Raw genomic sequence first — 17,356 nt, 5'->3', positions numbered from 1 at the left:
CTGTCAGGGGAGGAATGTTGTGTCACGGACAATTACAGGAACCACTTTTTCTTTTCAGCAAATCCCAGAGGCCTGGAACATGGAGACTCTATGCCGAGGACACGGTGTGTCCACCTCTCTGAGCCGCTATCAGGCTACATGGAAAAAACAACTTGACTTGACTTCAAATAGACATCTTTGTAGTTTTCATGTTTTTTTTCTTCTTCAACCGTTAGAACTTGAATGTGTGCTGGACATCCTGAGGATGGGCAGGTTTTGTCAGCCGGTTCTGAACCCCTCGGAAACCTGACCTCTCTCTCCGGTTCCAGTCCTCCTCAGAGGATGTGCCTCTCCCACGGTGAAACCCTAGTGGGGTCGGTTACAGCCCTGGAACAGGCCTCGCCTTCAACCTTCTTACTCTGTTCAGAGTTCTAGCCCTGCTCTGCGTTGTGGAGTACCTGCTGCACCTGCTACAGTACTCCTCAAACACAGGCCTGTTTTGGTTACTGCTATCAGCCATGTGATAAGGTTGCTAAGTCGTGCATAACCTGTTGGACAGGAAACGTACCGGTCTGTGGTCCAACATAATCTCGGATAGCCTAACTTGCCTATGGATTTAAATTATGACGACTACAGAACTTGATGTTCAAAAGTCAAAGTCAAAGTCAACTTTATTTACATAGCTGTTCATACAAGTAAATGTAGCACACTGTGCTGTAGAGAATAAATAAAAATACAGTTAAAATAGTAGATAAAAATAAGAAAATAAAACAGGACAGATCATGTATGGTAAAGGAGAAGAAACAGTAAAACTAAAATTAAAGTGAGTATAAAAGGTTTTTATTTTTTTTATTTTTACATCAAAACAGATAAAAACATGATGAAAGTGAGATTAATAAGATGTCTTAAGATGTCGCTTAAAGGTTCCCACAGTTTCAGCCATTCTTAGGTTTTCTGGGAGGGTATTCCAGAGGCTGGGGGCGTAAAAACTGAAGACTGCCTCCCCATGTCTCCTGGTCCTGTCTCCCCATGTCTCTTGGTCCTGTCTCCCCATGTCTCCTGGTCCTGTCTCCCCATGTCTCCTGGTCCTGTCTCCCCATGTATCTTGGTCCTGGCTCCAGGGATAGTTCAAAGTTCAGTGCCAGAGGATCTCAGGGACCTACTTGGCGTGTATCTTAAAAGCATGCCTGACATGTATTCAGGTGCCTGACCTGTATCGAGAGCTTTCTAAACTTATAGCAACAGTTTTAGCAACATCTTACGTTGTTATGAGTAGACAATGCAAGTTGAAAGCTGTACAACCAGTTCAGATAATTCCTTCTAATCATGCCTGGTCTCTAAAGAGCTGATCCCACATTGAGACAATTATCTGGTTGAGTCTGGCGTTCTCAGATGTCTGGAGTCTTCTCTGTGGTTTCTGCTGGGCTGTCAGTGATAATACAACAGTATTTCCGTCTCAATCACCGCCAGACACACCTGGAGTCTGGAACCTTGCCACCTTTGTCACCTGAACAGCCCCGCCAGTTTCGGAGCATGTGTCATCATCATAGCCAGTAGCGCTAGCACGCACAAACCTCAGCTTTCTGAAGAGCAGTCACATGAGGCCCATATGCCGGAGGCAAGTGTCACGATCCCAAACGTTCAGTTTAAATATGTCACTTAAATACTATAGTCACTTTATCCTGTTAGAGCTAACAGACTCTATCCAGTTAGCTAACTGAAACAGTTTGTGGCCTCTGTGATGGCCAGGCGGTGATTCGCGGGGCCTGTGTTATTGACGCCCAGTGTGCTTGCAATTGAAAGGGTGCAACAGGAGGCAGTAGAGTGGCTAGTCTTTGTTGTAAATAGCTATTAGATTCAGGGTTGAATTGACCTTCCGTATGCTCCGACATCTGTGACTGCTCTCATATAGGCCTCTGTTAAGGATGTGGTGAAGCGTTAACTAATGGCATTACCCCCCCCATACACACACACACACACACTGCTTTGATAGGGCCTAGCCGCATGGTCGGCTGGGCGGTCTGCTGGGGCTAGACTAGCCCGTCATGTATTGTGAATGTGAACTCGCGTGACGTGACTAGCGGAGTGCAGCTGGTCGGTCGGAGGCCGTGTCCCATTGTTGTCCCTGCGTGCTGGGGGAGGAACAGGTGGTGCCCCCCGCCCCCCCCCCCCCCCCCCCCCCCATCCAGCGCTCTGCTGATGCTGGGGGGGTCGGGACAGGAGCGAGGCTCTGCTGGATCCATCCCAGACGGTACGGCCGTCCTGTGACATCGTCTGCACAGTCAGCAGTTACTCAGTACTGTCATCTGATTGGTTCATATCATATCATCGTCTTTCTCACTGCTTTGGCTAGAATCTCGATAAGTAATTAGCTCTGTGTGAATGAGGGTGGATTTCTGGACAGTATGCTGGGTCAGTCAGTCTGTGTGTGTGTGTGTGTGTGTGTGTGTGTTTGTATTGCTGTATTTGTGTGTATTTGTGTGATTGTGTGGGAGTGTGTGTGCATTTGTGTGTATATTTCTGTGTGTGTGTGCGCTCGTACGCATGTACGAGTGCACACACAAAAATATACACACAAATACACACACTCGCACAACACAACACGTACGAGCGTGTGAGTGTGTGTGTGTGTGTGTGTGTATGTTTGTGAGTGCGTGCATGCGTGCGTGTGTGTGCGTGCGTATGTCATCATGTTCTCTCTGGGGGTACCATCAGGACTGGTTCCTGGGTCCCGCTGTGTTTCTTGTTGATTTTGGTCCATTCTATTCTTTCTCACTGTGACTTTGCGGGATCTTCAGTTCCGGAGGCTTTGGGGACAGGCAGGGTGTTGTGTGTGTGTGTGTGTGTGTCAGTGAGAGAGGGTCTCTGTGCTGGGAAGAGTGTGTGACTGTGTGTGTGTGGAACTGGGCCAAATCCTACAGCGACCTTTGACCTGCAGCACGCCTGTCTGTCAGCAATGCAGGGTGCCTGGGAGTGAGGAGCTGCTGACGGACTTTGAGCTTACTGCCCCACCCCCCTCCACATACACGTACACACTCACACACACTCACATACACGTACACACTCACACACACTCACATACACACTCACACACACTCACATACACACACACACGTACACACTCACACACACGTACACACTCACACACACTCACATACACGTACACACTCACACACACTCACATACACGTAGACACTCACACACACTCACATACACGTACACACTCACACACACACACACACTCACATACACAAGGGGCTGAGGCTCAGGAGGTAGCGTAGGTCGTCCAATTATCATAGGGTTGGTGCTCAAATCCCGGCTCCTCCTTTCCACATGTCGAAGTGTCCTTGGACAAGACACTGAACCCCAAACTGCTCCCAATGAGCAGGCTAGCACCTTGCATGGCAGCTGCCACCATTGGTATGTGAACCATTTACACACACCCACACACACACATACATGTAAACACAGCCACACATGAAGAAAGGCTAGTCCGCTGAAGAGAAAGAGAAACTCTTGATGGTTTCCAGGAAAGCTGCGACACTGCTCAGATGACAAACCCACACAGCCCATAGATACTAATCAGGACAACCGCACACACACACACACACACACACACAGCCCATAGACAGTGCGTCTGGGATAAATGGAATCGTCCCAGCCCTAATAGTAGTCAGTAACCAGAGACGGATGGGTGCTGGTGAGAGAGGAGGGGAGGAGGCGAGGAGGAGGAGGAGGAGGAGGAGGAAGAGATGATACAGAGCCAATAGATAGTAGTCAGGAGAGGATGGGAGCTGGTGAGTGAGGAGAGGAGGAGGAGGAGGAGGAGACGAGACAGAGCTGATAGATAGTAGTCAGGAGTGGATGGGAGCTGGTGAGAGAGGGGAGGAGGAGAGGAGGAGGAGGAGGAGAGGAGGAGGAGAGGAGGAGGAGGAGAGGAGGAGGAGGAAGAGATGAGACAGAGCCAATAGATAGTAGTCAGGAGTGGATGGGAGCTGGTGAGAGAGGGGAGGAGGAGGAGGAGGAGGAGGAGACGAGACAGAGCCGATAGATAGTAGTCAGGAGTGGATGGGAGCTGGTGAGAGAGGGGAGGAGGAGAGGAGGAGGAGAGGAGGAGAGGAGGAGGAGGAGACGAGACAGAGCCAATAGATAGTAGTCAGGAGTGGATGGGAGCTGGTGAGAGAGGGGAGGAGGAGAGGAGGAGGAGGAGGAGGAGACGAGACAGAGCCGATAGATAGTAGTCAGGAGTGGATGGGAGCTGGTGAGAGAGGAGAGGAGGAGGAGAGGAGGAGGAGACGAGACAGAGCCTATAGATAGTAGTCAGGAGTGGATGGGAGCTGGTGAGAGAGGAGGAGGAGAGGAGGAGGTGGAAGAGGAAGAGATGAGACAGAGCCAATAGATAGTAGTCAGGAGAGGATGGGAGCTGGTGAGAGAGGGGAGGAGGAGAGGAGGAGCAGGAGGAGACAGAGCTTATAGATAGTAGTCAGGAGTGGATGGGAGCTGGTAAGAGTGGGGAGGAGGAGAGGAGGAGGAGGAGGAGACGAGACAGAGCCGATAGATAGTAGTCAGGAGTGGATGGGAGCTGGTGAGAGAGGGGAGGAGGAGAGGAGGAGGAGAGGAGGAGGAGGAAGAGATGAGACAGAGCCAATAGATAGTAGTCAGGAGTGGATGGGAGCTGGTGAGAGAGAGGAGGAGGAGAGGAGGAGGAGGAGAGGAGACAGAGCTGATAGATAGTAGTCAGGAGTGGATGGGAGCTGGTGAGAGAGGGGAGGAGGAGAGGAGGAGGAGGAGGAGAGGAGACAGAGCTGATAGATAGTAGTCAGGAGTGGATGGGAGCTGGTGAGAGAGGGGAGGAGGAGAGGAGGAGCGGAGGAGGAGGAGGAGGAGTCAGGAGTGGATGGGAGCTGGTGACAGTGCATACTGGTGGTGAGGGGACTTTCCCACCTCCTGATTCCTGAAACTGTGTCTCTTTTCTAAAGTATTTGACAAGTTCAGATGTTGTGATTCATCCTGAATGCATGTGTGGTGGTGGTAGACTGGTCATTAAAGGGGATGTGTCCTCTCTCTGTGTGTTGGTGCTAGACTGTCCCTGGTCATTAAAGGGGATGTGTCCTCTCTCTGTGTGTTGGTGCTAGACTGTCCCTGGTCATTAAAGGGGATGTGTCCTCTATCTGTGTGGTGGTGCTAGACTGTCCCTGGTCATTAAAGGGGATGTGTCCTCTCTGTGTGGTGGTGCTAGACTGTCCCTGGTCATTAAAGGGGATGTGTCCTCTCTGTGTGGTGGTGCTAGACTGTCCCTGGTCATTAAAGGGGATGTGTCCTCTCTGTGTGTGTGTTGGTGCTAGACTGTCCCTGGTCATTAAAGGGGATGTGTCCTCTCTGTGTGTGTGTTGGTGCTAGACTGTCCCTGGTCATTAAAGGGGATGTGTCCTCTCTGTGTGTGTGTTGGTGCTAGACTGTCCCTGGTCATTAAAGGGGATGTGTCCTCTGTGTGTGTGTGTTGGTGCTAGACTGTCCCTGGTCATTAAAGGGGATGTGTCCTCTCTATTTGGTTTGGTAGACTGTCCCTGGTCATTAAAGGGGATGTGTCCTCTCTATTTGGTTTGGTAGACTGTCCCTGGTCATTAAAGGGGATGTGTCCTCTCTATTTGGTTTGGTAGACTGTCCCTGGTCATTAAAGGGGATGTGTCCTCTCTATTTGGTTTGGTAGACTGTCCCTGGTCATTAAAGGGGATGTGTCCTCTCTATTTGGTTTGGTAGACTGTCCCTGGTCGTTAAAGGGGATGTGTCCTCTCTATTTGGTTTGGTAGACTGTCCCTGGTCGTTAAAGGGGATGTGTCCTCTCTATTTGGTTTGGTAGACTGTCCCTGGTCGTTAAAGGGGATGTGTCCTCTCTATTTGGTTTGGTAGACTGTCCCTGGTCGTTAAAGGGGATGTGTCCTCTCTATTTGGTTTGGTAGACTGTCCCTGGTCGTTAAAGGGGATGTGTCCTCTCTATTTGGTTTGGTAGACTGTCCCTGGTCATTAAAGGGGATGTGTCCTCTCTATTTGGTTTGGTAGACTGTCCCTGGTCGTTAAAGGGGATGTGTCCTCTCTATTTGGTTTGGTAGACTGTCCCTGGTCGTTAAAGGGGATGTGTCCTCTCTATTTGGTTTGGTAGACTCTCCCTGGTCGTTAAAGGGGATGTGTCCTCTCTATTTGGTTTGGTAGACTGTCCCTGGTCGTTAAAGGGGATGTGTCCTCTCTATTTGGTTTGGTAGACTGTCCCTGGTTGTTAAAGGGGATGTGTCCTCTCTATTTGGTTTGGTAGACTGTCCCTGGTCGTTAAAGGGGATGTGTCCTCTCTATTTGGTTTGGTAGACTGTCCCTGGTCGATAAAGGGGATGTGTCCTCTCTATTTGGTTTGGTAAACTGTCCCTGGTCATTAAAGGGGATGTGTCCTCTCTATTTGGTTTGGTAGACTGTCCGTGGTCATTAAAGGGGATGTGTCCTCTCTATTTGGTTTGGTAGACTGTCCCTGGTCATTAAAGGGGATGTGTCCTCTCTATTTGGTTTGGTAGACTGTCCCTGGTCGTTAAAGGGGATGTGTCCTCTCTATTTGGTTTGGTAGACTGTCCCTGGTCGTTAAAGGGGATGTGTCCTCTCTATTTGGTTTGGTAGACTGTCCCTGGCCATTAAAGGGGATGTGTCCTCTCTATTTGGTTTGGTAGACGGTCCCTGGTCATTAAAGGGGATGTGTCCTCTCTATTTGGTTTGGTAGACTGTCCCTGGTTGTTAAAGGGGATGTGTCCTCTCTATTTGGCTTGGTAGACTGTCCCTGGTCATTAAAGGGGATGTGTCCTCTCTATTTGGCTTGGTAGACTGTCCCTGGTCATTAAAGGGGATGTGTCCTCTCTATTTGGTTTGGTAGACTGTCCCTGGTCATTAAAGGGGATGTGTCCTCTCTGTGTGGTGGTGCTAGACTGTCCCTGGCCATTAAAGGGGATGTGTCCTCTCTATTTGGTTTGGTAAACTGTCCCTGGCCATTAAAGGGGATGTGTCCTCTCTATTTGGTTTGGAAGACTGTCCCTGGTTGTTAAAGGGGATGTGTCCTCTCTATTTGGTTTGGTAGACTGTCCCTGGTCATTAAAGGGGATGTGTCCTCTCTGTGTGTTGGTGCTAGACTGTCCCTGGTCATTAAAGGGGACACCTCCAGCCTCTTTGTGCTGATTCAGCACATGTATGTACAGCACCAGGCTACACCGGCTGACCTGGCTGGACCAAGGCCATGGTGTCAGCTGTATCCCATTACCGCCCCCTTCCTCTCACTGCTGGCACATGTCCCTGTGTCACTCCGGGACAGGTCACCGTCCAGCTGTCCAGAGGAGGTGAGCTGACTTGTAACTGATCCTATCTGCTGGGCCTACTGGCTGGGGCTTTCCGTAGGAGTCACACACACACACACACACACACACACACACCAGGCATTATAAAACACCGGTGTAGGGTGGTAAATTTAGCAGGTGTGTAATTACGCTAACGAGGCGTGTTCCGGGCCTTGCTGGGTGCGTAACGCTCACTATCGCCCCGCTGGAGGAACGGGCGCCAGGTCTGCGAGCCTGCCTGCTCCTTCTTTGTGAGGAGGCGTGGCTCTCGTCATGGAGGGCGTTTTGTTGACTGGTGTTGTAGTTGTTAAATCTTCCCCCGTGGAGTTTATGATCCTGTCCTGTGGGGTTAGAGGGGCTGCTGTGTTTGGGGGGAGGGGTAAAAAGCCAGGACCTGTTGAGAAGTGAACACAGAGCAGAGTCACTTATCTTCCAGTCACAGTGACAAGCCTCCCGCCGATTTTAAGCAAGTAAGTAAGCATGTGTTTATCGGCGGTAACTGCTGTGCCAGACGAACAGACACTGCCTTGCGCTGCCATCTGCCTCTGCTTATCTTTCTGGTGATGCTCTGATGATCTCTGTGGACTGCCGGCGACAGAGCCATGCGTGGGCCTGGTCGGTCTATAGACTCCAGAGCCATAGGCCAGGGCGGTCTGTAGACCCCACAGGCAGAGCTATTGGCCTGGTCGGTCTGTAGACCCCCCAGGCAGAGCCATTGACCTGATCGGTCTGTAGACCCTCCAGGCAGAGCTATTGGCCTGGTCGGTCTGTAGACCCCCCAGGCAGAGCCATTGACCTGATCGGTCTGTAGACCCCACAGGCAGAGCCATTGGCCTGGTCATTCTGTAGAACCCCCTGTTCATCCTTTTGGAGGGAAGAAAATATATAGATGGTCCCTCAAAAAAATGAGCAGAGAGAGAGAGAGAGAGAGCTGCCGCCAGCGCACAGAGAGGGAGGGGGTTCAGAGATTAATCAAACACACACACACACACACTGGCAGCCTTCCTCTACGTCTCTCTGCTTGGCAAAGGGGAGGAGAGCGAAGAGGCTGCTGCCCGCCCGGGCACCAACTCCCTGGGAGGCAGGCCAGGGCGGTGCCACCCTCGCCCTCCCGACCGCGCTCCTCCCCCCCGTGGTGTTGCTAGGGGGGGGGGGGGGGGGGGGGGCAGCCACCCTCTCCTCTCTCCTGGCACTCTGAAACATAACCACCGCCCACCCAGAACTGAACCACACCAGGACTGTACTACACACTGTCCTGTCCAGGATCACGCCGCCAGGGAGGGATTTGAAGGATTAACCCCCCTCACATGGCCACGTGGCTGGCATGTGCAGCAGGTCATCACAGCAGAGAAGGCAGCTCAGTCCCAGATAACAACAACAGGCCAACACAACACAACACACTGTAGACGATGTGAGGCAATGTGAGGTGGATGTAGACCATGTCTCAGACCGTAGATATGGATGGAGGGGTGTGTGTGTGTGTGTGTGGTGGGGTGTTGGAATGTGTATGCTTTTGGGAGGGGTGTTTGTGTGTGTGTGTGTGTGTGTGTGTGTGTGTGTGTGTGCGCGCGCGCGTGTGCATATGTGTGTGGTGGGATGCCAGAACAAATTCCTAGTATGTGTAAAAACATACCTAGGGAAATGAAATCTGACTCTGATTCTGGAAAGTGTGTGTTTTTAGGAGCTGTGTGTGTGTGTGTGGTGGGGATGCTGGAATGTGTGTATTTTGGGATTTTGGGAGGGGTGTGTGTGTGTGAGAGGGAGAGAGCCTGGTCTAGATGAGGCATGCTGACTTTATTTGTTCTTTCTCAACACACTATGACCCATAATCCCTCTTTGGTTTGTTTCTGTGTGTGCGGTCATGGGCTTACAGGTGGGTTCACATGAGTTTAGGAACACACAATCTGTCTCTCTCTCTGTCTCTCTCTCACACACACACACACACACACACACACACACACACACACACACACACACACACACACACACACACACAGGCCCAGGAGTGTTCCTGCTGAGGGGAGTATTTACTCAGTCAGCTGTCCAGACTTGTCTGTCAGGGCCCTCTCTGCATCCACACAGGAGGAGAGCTTATAGAGATTAGCCCACGCTGACTAGACTCTGTTGGAGAGATGGTAGGACCTCACCTCTGCCCTCTGCCTGAACCCTCGTACAGGACTGTTGTGTTGGAGAGATGGTAGGACCTCACCTCTGCCCTCTGCCTGAACCCTCGTACAGGACTGTTGTGTTGGAGAGATGGTAGGACCTCACCTCTGCCCTCTGCCTGAACCCTCGTACAGGACTGTTGTGTTGGAGAGATGGTAGGACCTCACCGCTGCCCCCTGCTTGGATCCTGGTACAGGACTGTTGTGTTGGAGAGATGGTAGGACCTCACCTCTGCCCTCTGCCTGGATCCTGGTACAGGACTGTTGTGTTGGAGAGATGGTAGGACCTCACCTCTGCCCTCTGCCTGGATCCTGGTACAGGACTGTTGTGTTGGAGAGATGGTAGGACCTCACCTCTGCCCTCTGCCTGAACCCTCGTACAGGACTGTTGTGTTGGAGAGATGGTAGGACCTCACCTCTGCCCTCTGCCTGGATCCTGGTACAGGACTGTTGTGTTTGAGAGATGGTAGGACCTCACCTCTGCCCTCTGCCTGGATCCTGGTACAGGACTGATTGTGTGTTTCGGGTTGCATTCATCAATTTCTACACATAATTTGGCTGTTCTCTCTAACTGATTTTAGATCCAGGTTGTAGTGGAAGTTAAACCACAGCTACAGGGACGGATCCTTCATTCACCTCCCTGTTTTGCTGTTGTTTACCCAGAGATCATGTTTGATAGCCAGACGAGCCGGCAGGCCGAGGCCTACACCTCCGTTCCTCCCTCTCACATTCCCTCTGCTTCCTCTCCCTCTACCCGTTTCCTGCCGGTGGCCATACGAGGGTTACCCTGAGCTGAGTCAGCCAGCAGACGTGTAGGAGAACAGGTCCAGCTGGTCGAAGCGGAGACAGGTGGCAATTATGGGGGAACAATGGTTTATACTGTATTTCCTTACCTGTCACACAGACAGAGCATGGCGTAAAACCAGGAGGAATAACATGTCTACATGGTCATTATTACATAATCCTTGATGTTGGTGTTGACATCAGTATCATACACCGCTCTCGGAAACTTCCAGTCGTTTAGCTGTAGCCTACGTTTCCTGGTTTCCAGAGTGGTGGATATTTTAATAATACACAATAACAGAGGGGAAGGCCAGACTGACCATGCAAGCTGACTGAAATGTCAACTGTGGGTATGTTTTAGCTGGAGGCTTTGACAGGAGGTGGTGGGAGAGTTGGCACAGTGTCATGAGGTGCTCAGCGGACGCTGTGTAGCCCTCCGTGAGGTAGAGGAGGGTCAGGCTAATGAGTTGACAGTGAGGTAGAGGAGGGTCAGGCTAATGAGTTGACAGTGAGGTAGAGGAGGGTCAGGCTAATGAGTTGACAGTGAGGTAGAGGAGGGACAGGCTAATGAGTTGAAAGTGAGGTAGAGGAGGGTCAGGCTAACGAGTTGACAGTGAGGTAGAGGAGGGTCAGGCTAACGAGTTGACAGTGAGGTAGAGGAGGGTCAGGCTAATGAGTTGACAGTGAGGTAGAGGAGGGTCAGGCTAATGAGTTGACAGTGAGGTGTCAGGTACAGCATGGTGGGCTTGGAGGTTTAACACACACACAGCCACAAGGCAACAGAAGCTCTGATGCCTGGAGCTAGCAATGGGCTAACAGGATCTAAACTGGCATTTGTTGCATAGGCTTTGGAGGAGGGGCTAGGCCAGGTCTAGAGGAGGGGTCTGTGGTGTGTAGCTACAAAATGGAGTGCGGTGAAATATTCAGAGTGTACAGAGTGTAATGTGTGTGTGGTGTTTATATCACACAATCACACATCAGAGGCTAGGTCAAAACAGCTGCTATCTCTGTTCCTGTTACAACAGAGCTAGCTTCCATCTGGTAAATAAGTTATGGTCTCTCTGTTTTTCTGTTGTAAAATTAAAATGCCCTCAAAATAAAACCAGAGAATGGTAACAGACAGTTGGTGCTTGGCTGCTGGTTGATCTCTGAGGTGGTCCAGCTGTGTGGGGATGGGATAGCTGGCAGCACAGATGACATCATCACTAAAGCCCCTCATTGCTCTGCGTCCGCTGGGGAGGAGGGGGCCGTCGGCATGGAACCCTGGAGGAGGGAGGGGCTTCTGATCCAGGGGAGTAGCTGGAAGAGCGTTGTGGTGATGGTGGTGATGTCATCTTGTGTGTGGGAGCCGGAGGGCGACATACAATGCTGTTAATCATTCATTCTTAGGCCTCACTGCCTCTCTCCTATGGGCCATTGGTTCTCAAGACTGCCTTTGTCTTAATTTGGATCTTCTGGTGTCATTTGACACTTTGAGTGCAGTATATAACGTATGGCCAATGCTGGCGAATATGTTGGTTAATGCATGAAGTCAAAGAAAGAGTCAAAGCCAAAAGGAAATGTAAGCACATAGTGCTCACACACACACACACACACACACACACACACACACACACACAGTTTTATTGCGCATCCATGTATTTCTCCTGCATTGTTTAATTTAAATCGGACATGTTTGTGTGTTCTCTCTGGAGTCTTGCTGCTGTTAGCTGTGTAATGCTAAGTAGCTACGTTAGCATAGCCTGCCTGCTCGTCCAGCTCTGAGGACGTGAAAGACGCTGAGGTGGAGTTTAGCCCCCAGCTGTGGACCGAGCGCTCGTCAGACCAGACCATATGTGACCACTGCTGTACCCGGGTGTGACGTCCAAGGCAAACCAAATGACCCAGCTTTGCTTTTCTATTTTTCTAGCTGTCTAGACTTTACTCTTTATGTGAAATGGTGCTGAACATAAACTTTTGCAGTTTTATGTTCCCTGGTTGAAGCTAAAGCAGTGAGTGAACCAACTGAGTGTTGGTTTGGAATGCTGAACTGTGGAATGTCTGCCTTGCTTCTCATAGCGTATTCTTTCATGATTTATGTGAAAGTGCGTTGAAAGGGTGGAGTTGAATATGACAGCCCTCTTTGTCATGCACACAGTGATGGGACCTGGGGCGGCATGGGGGCTATGACGCCCCCCCCCCAACCCCCCAACACACCCTGGGCCCCCTGAATGCCTCAAATGGGCCATTTCCTACGATGACCCAAGGTGTGAGGCTTGCTCCTTTTTGATATTTGAGCACACACTGAGATCCTTTATCCTCTAGTGAGTGTCCTGTAATGGTGTGTGTCACATCAAAAGCCTTCCCCCGGTAGCAGAGGCCTCGTGGGTATTGTCCCATCCCTTCGTATGGTGCCAGCAGGCCGGGAGAGAGAAGACTGGCTTCTGGGAGCGGTGGCGTGGCTTAATCCATCTATTAAAGGTGATCTCACCCTGGAGGGGATCAAGGCAGCTCTCTTGTGTGGGTTAATCCATCTGTTAAAGGTGATCTCACCCTGGAGGGGATCAAGGCAGCTCTCTTGTGTGGGTTAATCCATCTGTTAAAGGTGATCTCACCCTGGAGGAGATCAAGGCAGCTTCTGTGGCTACCAGACAGGAAGTTAGTCCAGGGGGTGTGGCCTGATGTGAGGCCAGGGATGCATGAGTCAGCTGGTCAGGCAGGGCGTTGAGGACACTGACTTGAATCAAGGGTGCAAAGTCTTTCTAGCTGCGCCCTATGCCCTGGTAGGTAGTATAAACTGCAGTCAAGAGTTAGCTAATTCCTCTCTCTATTCTTAGTTTAAGATTTCATACAATACATTGGTGTTGTTGCCTTAGGATTGATTGGCCAACATGTGAAACATGTGAAAAGTGCCACCGTGGTTATGTAAGGGGCTTGGTCTCTGCTTGGTCATGTTAAACTGTCAGGCCACGGACAAAGGCTGCATGCTGTAGATGAGCTGGCATACTAGGACGCCAGGCTGTGATTGGAATGTTCTGGATAGTAATACCATGCAAAGTGAGTTGTGTAATAATATCCTGCCAGGTTAATAATAGATCATCATCCTTCACTAATACAACAGCGTAATCCCTTCTCCAGGGGCCTTCGCTGCCTACTACACAATGCAGGCTATTGGCCCAGCGCTGTAAAGTGCTAAATTCTACCACACTCGGTTGGTTTTAGGCCAGTGCTTTTTCACAATAGCTAAACACTTTCTAGTTACTGTGGCCAAAAGTGTGAACTTTAACCATGATAGTCCGTATAAAGCTGTTACATTCCTCAAGTGCACGCCGGTCTCTGTGAGATGTGTCCTGCTGTCCATAGCCGTTGTCCTTGTTATTGTGTAAAGGAGGATTCTTTGTTGAGGGGGCAGAACCCCCCCCCCCCCTCCCACACACACACACACACACACACACACACACACACACACACACACACACACACACACACACACTCTCACTCACACACACTCTCACTCACCCAAGCTGAAACACTGGGGAGGGCTTGTGTGAGGTTATTCAATAAAGAGGTCCAACCACAGCAGTTGGCACACAAGAGAATTGAATTCTCCACAGGGACGTTCCGTCCTTTGAAAAAAAAGAGCAAAATCTGGGTTAGCTTATCTATCAAAACCCCTTCTGTTCTCCCTAGTGCTACAGATGCCTTGCTGGGCTGAATGGTCTCTTGTTATCGGAGATGCAAATGTTTTTGGAGGGTGACGTTTCTTTGGGATATTGTTGCCTGAGGCCCCATTCATTCATGCATAGCAGAGGGCACGAACACAACCCCGAGTGTGGGCTTAAAGTCTGAAAACACGAGCGGATAGCGCCTGGCAGCTAGTTGATATTTCTGTGGATGTCACATGGGCAGCATGCTCTGGGCTGTTTCAACTTGCTCCTGCTTGGCAGCTATGAGATCTGGTTTCAGGGTCGGGGTCAATGGTGACCTGAGGACAGATTGGCTCTAAATGAACTAGCACTCCTCCTGAAACGACATATATTATCGGCTTACTGAGTCATTGGCAGATCAATGTTGGAGATCTAAGAGGTTCTGATATGAGGATAGATCCTCTTTTAGAAGGCTTCTGACATCCTCTTTAATCCTGAGCTGCCAGAGCCACAGACGAGCAGAGACGACGCCAGGAGCGAGTAGAGGAGAGATCTGATCTCCTGGTGACAGAGGAGTTGGAGCAGATGGATGGATACTGAAGCTGAAGAAATGCAGTTCCTCCTCATTCTTTAATTTCTGTCCGCTGGAGCGGCCTGGTTCTCCCCGGACCCTGTGACTCTGTGCTTATGTAACAGGCCCATATGGCGCTGTAGCCCGATAGCCGTACAGACACCCCAGAATGGAAGCTCAGTCACTGGTGAAAGTACCTTGTACACTTTCAGAATACAGAAGAGGTGCCATCAGCACCAAAACATTTGAATGACAAATATATTACACTACTGAATTACTTGAATTGAATCCAAACCTTTATTCAGGGAAGACAATTGAGAGTAAGTCACCCTGTCACCCTGATTACAATAAAAACACATACAAAATAGGAACATGATACAACAAAACAACATAAAATCAAGTCATAAGTAAGAAGTCATAAGATCCCAGAATAAAAACAAGACTACAAGAAACATGTACAGTTCATATGGAGCACAGCTTCAATTATAACCTTGAACCTCTCCAGAGAGACAAGTTGGTCCAGCTTTAGTCCTGCAGTCAGTTCCACCTCTCGGGTGCATGAATACTAAAGGTAGACTTTCCTGCGTTGGTGTTACACTGAGGTACGTTCAGCCTTAAATGTGATTGTGACCTACTTTATATCCAGGCAGAGGAGGGTTTTAGGGGGGTTCAGTGAGAAAGAGCCCTACCCCATTCCTTCACAAAGTACCCCTCTCCCATTACATAATACCCTTCCAGACCTCAGTATGTGAATGCTAGAGCTGGAGTTTGGAACCACTCAAGTGTGGTTTTATTTCAAAGCCCTGGCAAAAAAAAGTTTCCACAGTTGATGCTGAACTCTCTGGATGGAAAAAAAAAAGTGATGGAGAGCAAGTCGTCTTTTGTTTGTTCCCTGTACCCAGACTGCACTGAAGCTTTTCAAAATGGTTGATGTCCTTTGGCATTGTGAGTAGTTTGGTCCCTCTCCAAAGGAATGAAATGCCACAGCAAAAAGTTCTTTGTTTTGTTTCTAGTTTCCATGTAGCCTGCCAAGTTTGAGTGTCAGGGTTGGTTTATATAATTCTTTGTGATTTGTTTTTAATTGGTCTCTTTTCTGGTCTCTCCTCAGGTGGGACTACCTGGTGGACTCACTGGACCCGGACATCAGGCCTGACCACCATGGCTGTGTGCACCAGACACCTGGACCTACATCTGCCTTGACCACATCCCTCACAGTTTCTGACTGAACTTGAAAACACACAAATCCAAAAATAACATTCTCTCTGCTCTGAACCAAGCGTTTGTTCACCCATTTCCTAGCGTGTGGACGTACTGAGAGACTTCACCATGCCTATCCTGAAGCAGCTGGTGTCCAACTCCCAGTCCAAGCGGCGGTCGCGTGCCGACCTGACGGCCGAGATGATCAGCGCTCCTCTGGGGGACTTCCGCCACACCATGCACGTGGGCCGCGGCGGAGACGCCTTCGGGGACACATCCTTCCTCAGCACGCGATCAGGGGAGGCTCCCCGGCCCGAGCCCGAGGTCAAGCAGAGCTCCCCGGGACCAAAGCCCGGCCTGCTCTCCAGAACCTTCAGAAGCAGCAAACGCTCCCAGTCAGTCAACCGGGGAGACAAGTACGACGGCGGCCTGCCCCCTGGAGGTTCTCCCAACTTCGTGAAGACTGCCATCTCCCTGCCGTACCTCAACGAGGAGGATGCTGGCAAGAGTAGCCGGCTGCCCAAGAGCGCCTCCTCCAGCCCCATGAAGAAGCTCTCGGAGGTCGACGGCAAGCCGCTTAACGGAGCCGCGGCGATGGCGGCCCTGGACGCGGACTTCGACGAGCGCAACTTTGGGGAGCTGACAGACCTGCCCCCATCCATGTCCCGGGGCGGCGGGATGAAGCACGCGGAGTCCATCATGTCCTTCCACATAGACCTGGGCCCCTCCATGCTGGGGGACATCCTCAGCGTCATGGAGAAGAAGGGCTACGAGGACGACGACCTGGGATTCGAGGAGGGCAAGGGCAGCGAGGGCCGCGGCTCCCCGCCCCTCAGCCCCCCCACCACGGAGGACGAGGACCGGCCGCCGGCCAGGCCCCCGCGCAGCGCCTACCAGCAGAAGGCGGCGGTGGAGCCCTACACCCCGGAGCTGCACACCAGGAGCCTCCACCACCACCAGCACCTGGACAGCTGCTCCGTGTCCAGCTCCGGCTCCGCCGCCCTGGAAGAGAAGCCGCTCGGCCACCTGCAGGAGGGCGACACGGACAGCGCCAAGTACAGCTCGCCACGGGGGGAGAACGACAGGGACTTCTCCTTCATGGACGAGGACGATGATGAGATCCGGGTGTAAGGAAGGGGCTGAACACCCCCCAAGAAGGATGCTGTTTGTCTGAGCACACAGGCGGACGAGTATTGGCTGGGAGGGGGAGCTGTGGAGGAGGAGGGGGGGGGGAGGGGGGAGCATGTCTTCAGATTCTACTGTGGATTTACTGAAATGAAAAGTCCGAAGCCTTGTTCTACTAGGCAATACCAACCGCATTACGAACACATGCCGCATCTGTTATTGAGCCTCGTTCACTCCACTGTGGCCGGTGGTATGTGAACTAGCTGTGCCTGGGGGCGGCGGCTCCAGATCTACATGGAAATGAAAATGCCTGTCCCATGAGTCCGTTTACTCCAGACCAGTAATGAATTCCAGCGTCAACCACAGAAAGAAAGGATTGGAGGCAGATTAGAGAGAGACTGAAGTGAGAATATCTTGTTTGTCACAAGCCAGCAGTGGGAGAAGGCCAGTAGTGGAGTTTAGGGTTTCTTTTGTATTCAAAGCTACGATCTGTCACTGGAAGATACCTCAGTACGGATCATGCTATGTCACATTTATTCCCCCGAT

At 51.0% G+C, this 17,356-nt stretch overlaps 1 protein-coding gene across 1 annotated transcript in view; it reads left to right on the top strand.

Moving 5' to 3' along the window:
• The window catches only part of cdc42ep4b (CDC42 effector protein (Rho GTPase binding) 4b), a 20,980-nt gene extending 4,036 nt beyond the window's left edge, over positions 1-16,944 (top strand). Inside the window, exon 2 of the mRNA XM_084456397.1 lies at positions 15,597-16,944. Within this exon, the coding sequence (XP_084312523.1) occupies positions 15,815-16,816 (1,002 nt within the window). The 5' untranslated portion in view covers positions 15,597-15,814 and the 3' untranslated portion in view covers positions 16,817-16,944. The remainder of the gene's footprint in view (positions 1-15,596) is intronic.
• Positions 16,945-17,356: the final 412 nt, after the last annotated feature.

The sequence above is a fragment of the Borostomias antarcticus genome, assembly GCF_949987555.1.
Source record: "Borostomias antarcticus genome assembly, chromosome: 22".
Lineage (NCBI taxonomy): Eukaryota > Metazoa > Chordata > Actinopteri > Stomiiformes > Stomiidae > Borostomias > Borostomias antarcticus.
Note: the sequence above shows the minus strand (reverse complement) of the source record. Positions and strands in the feature narration are given on the sequence as shown.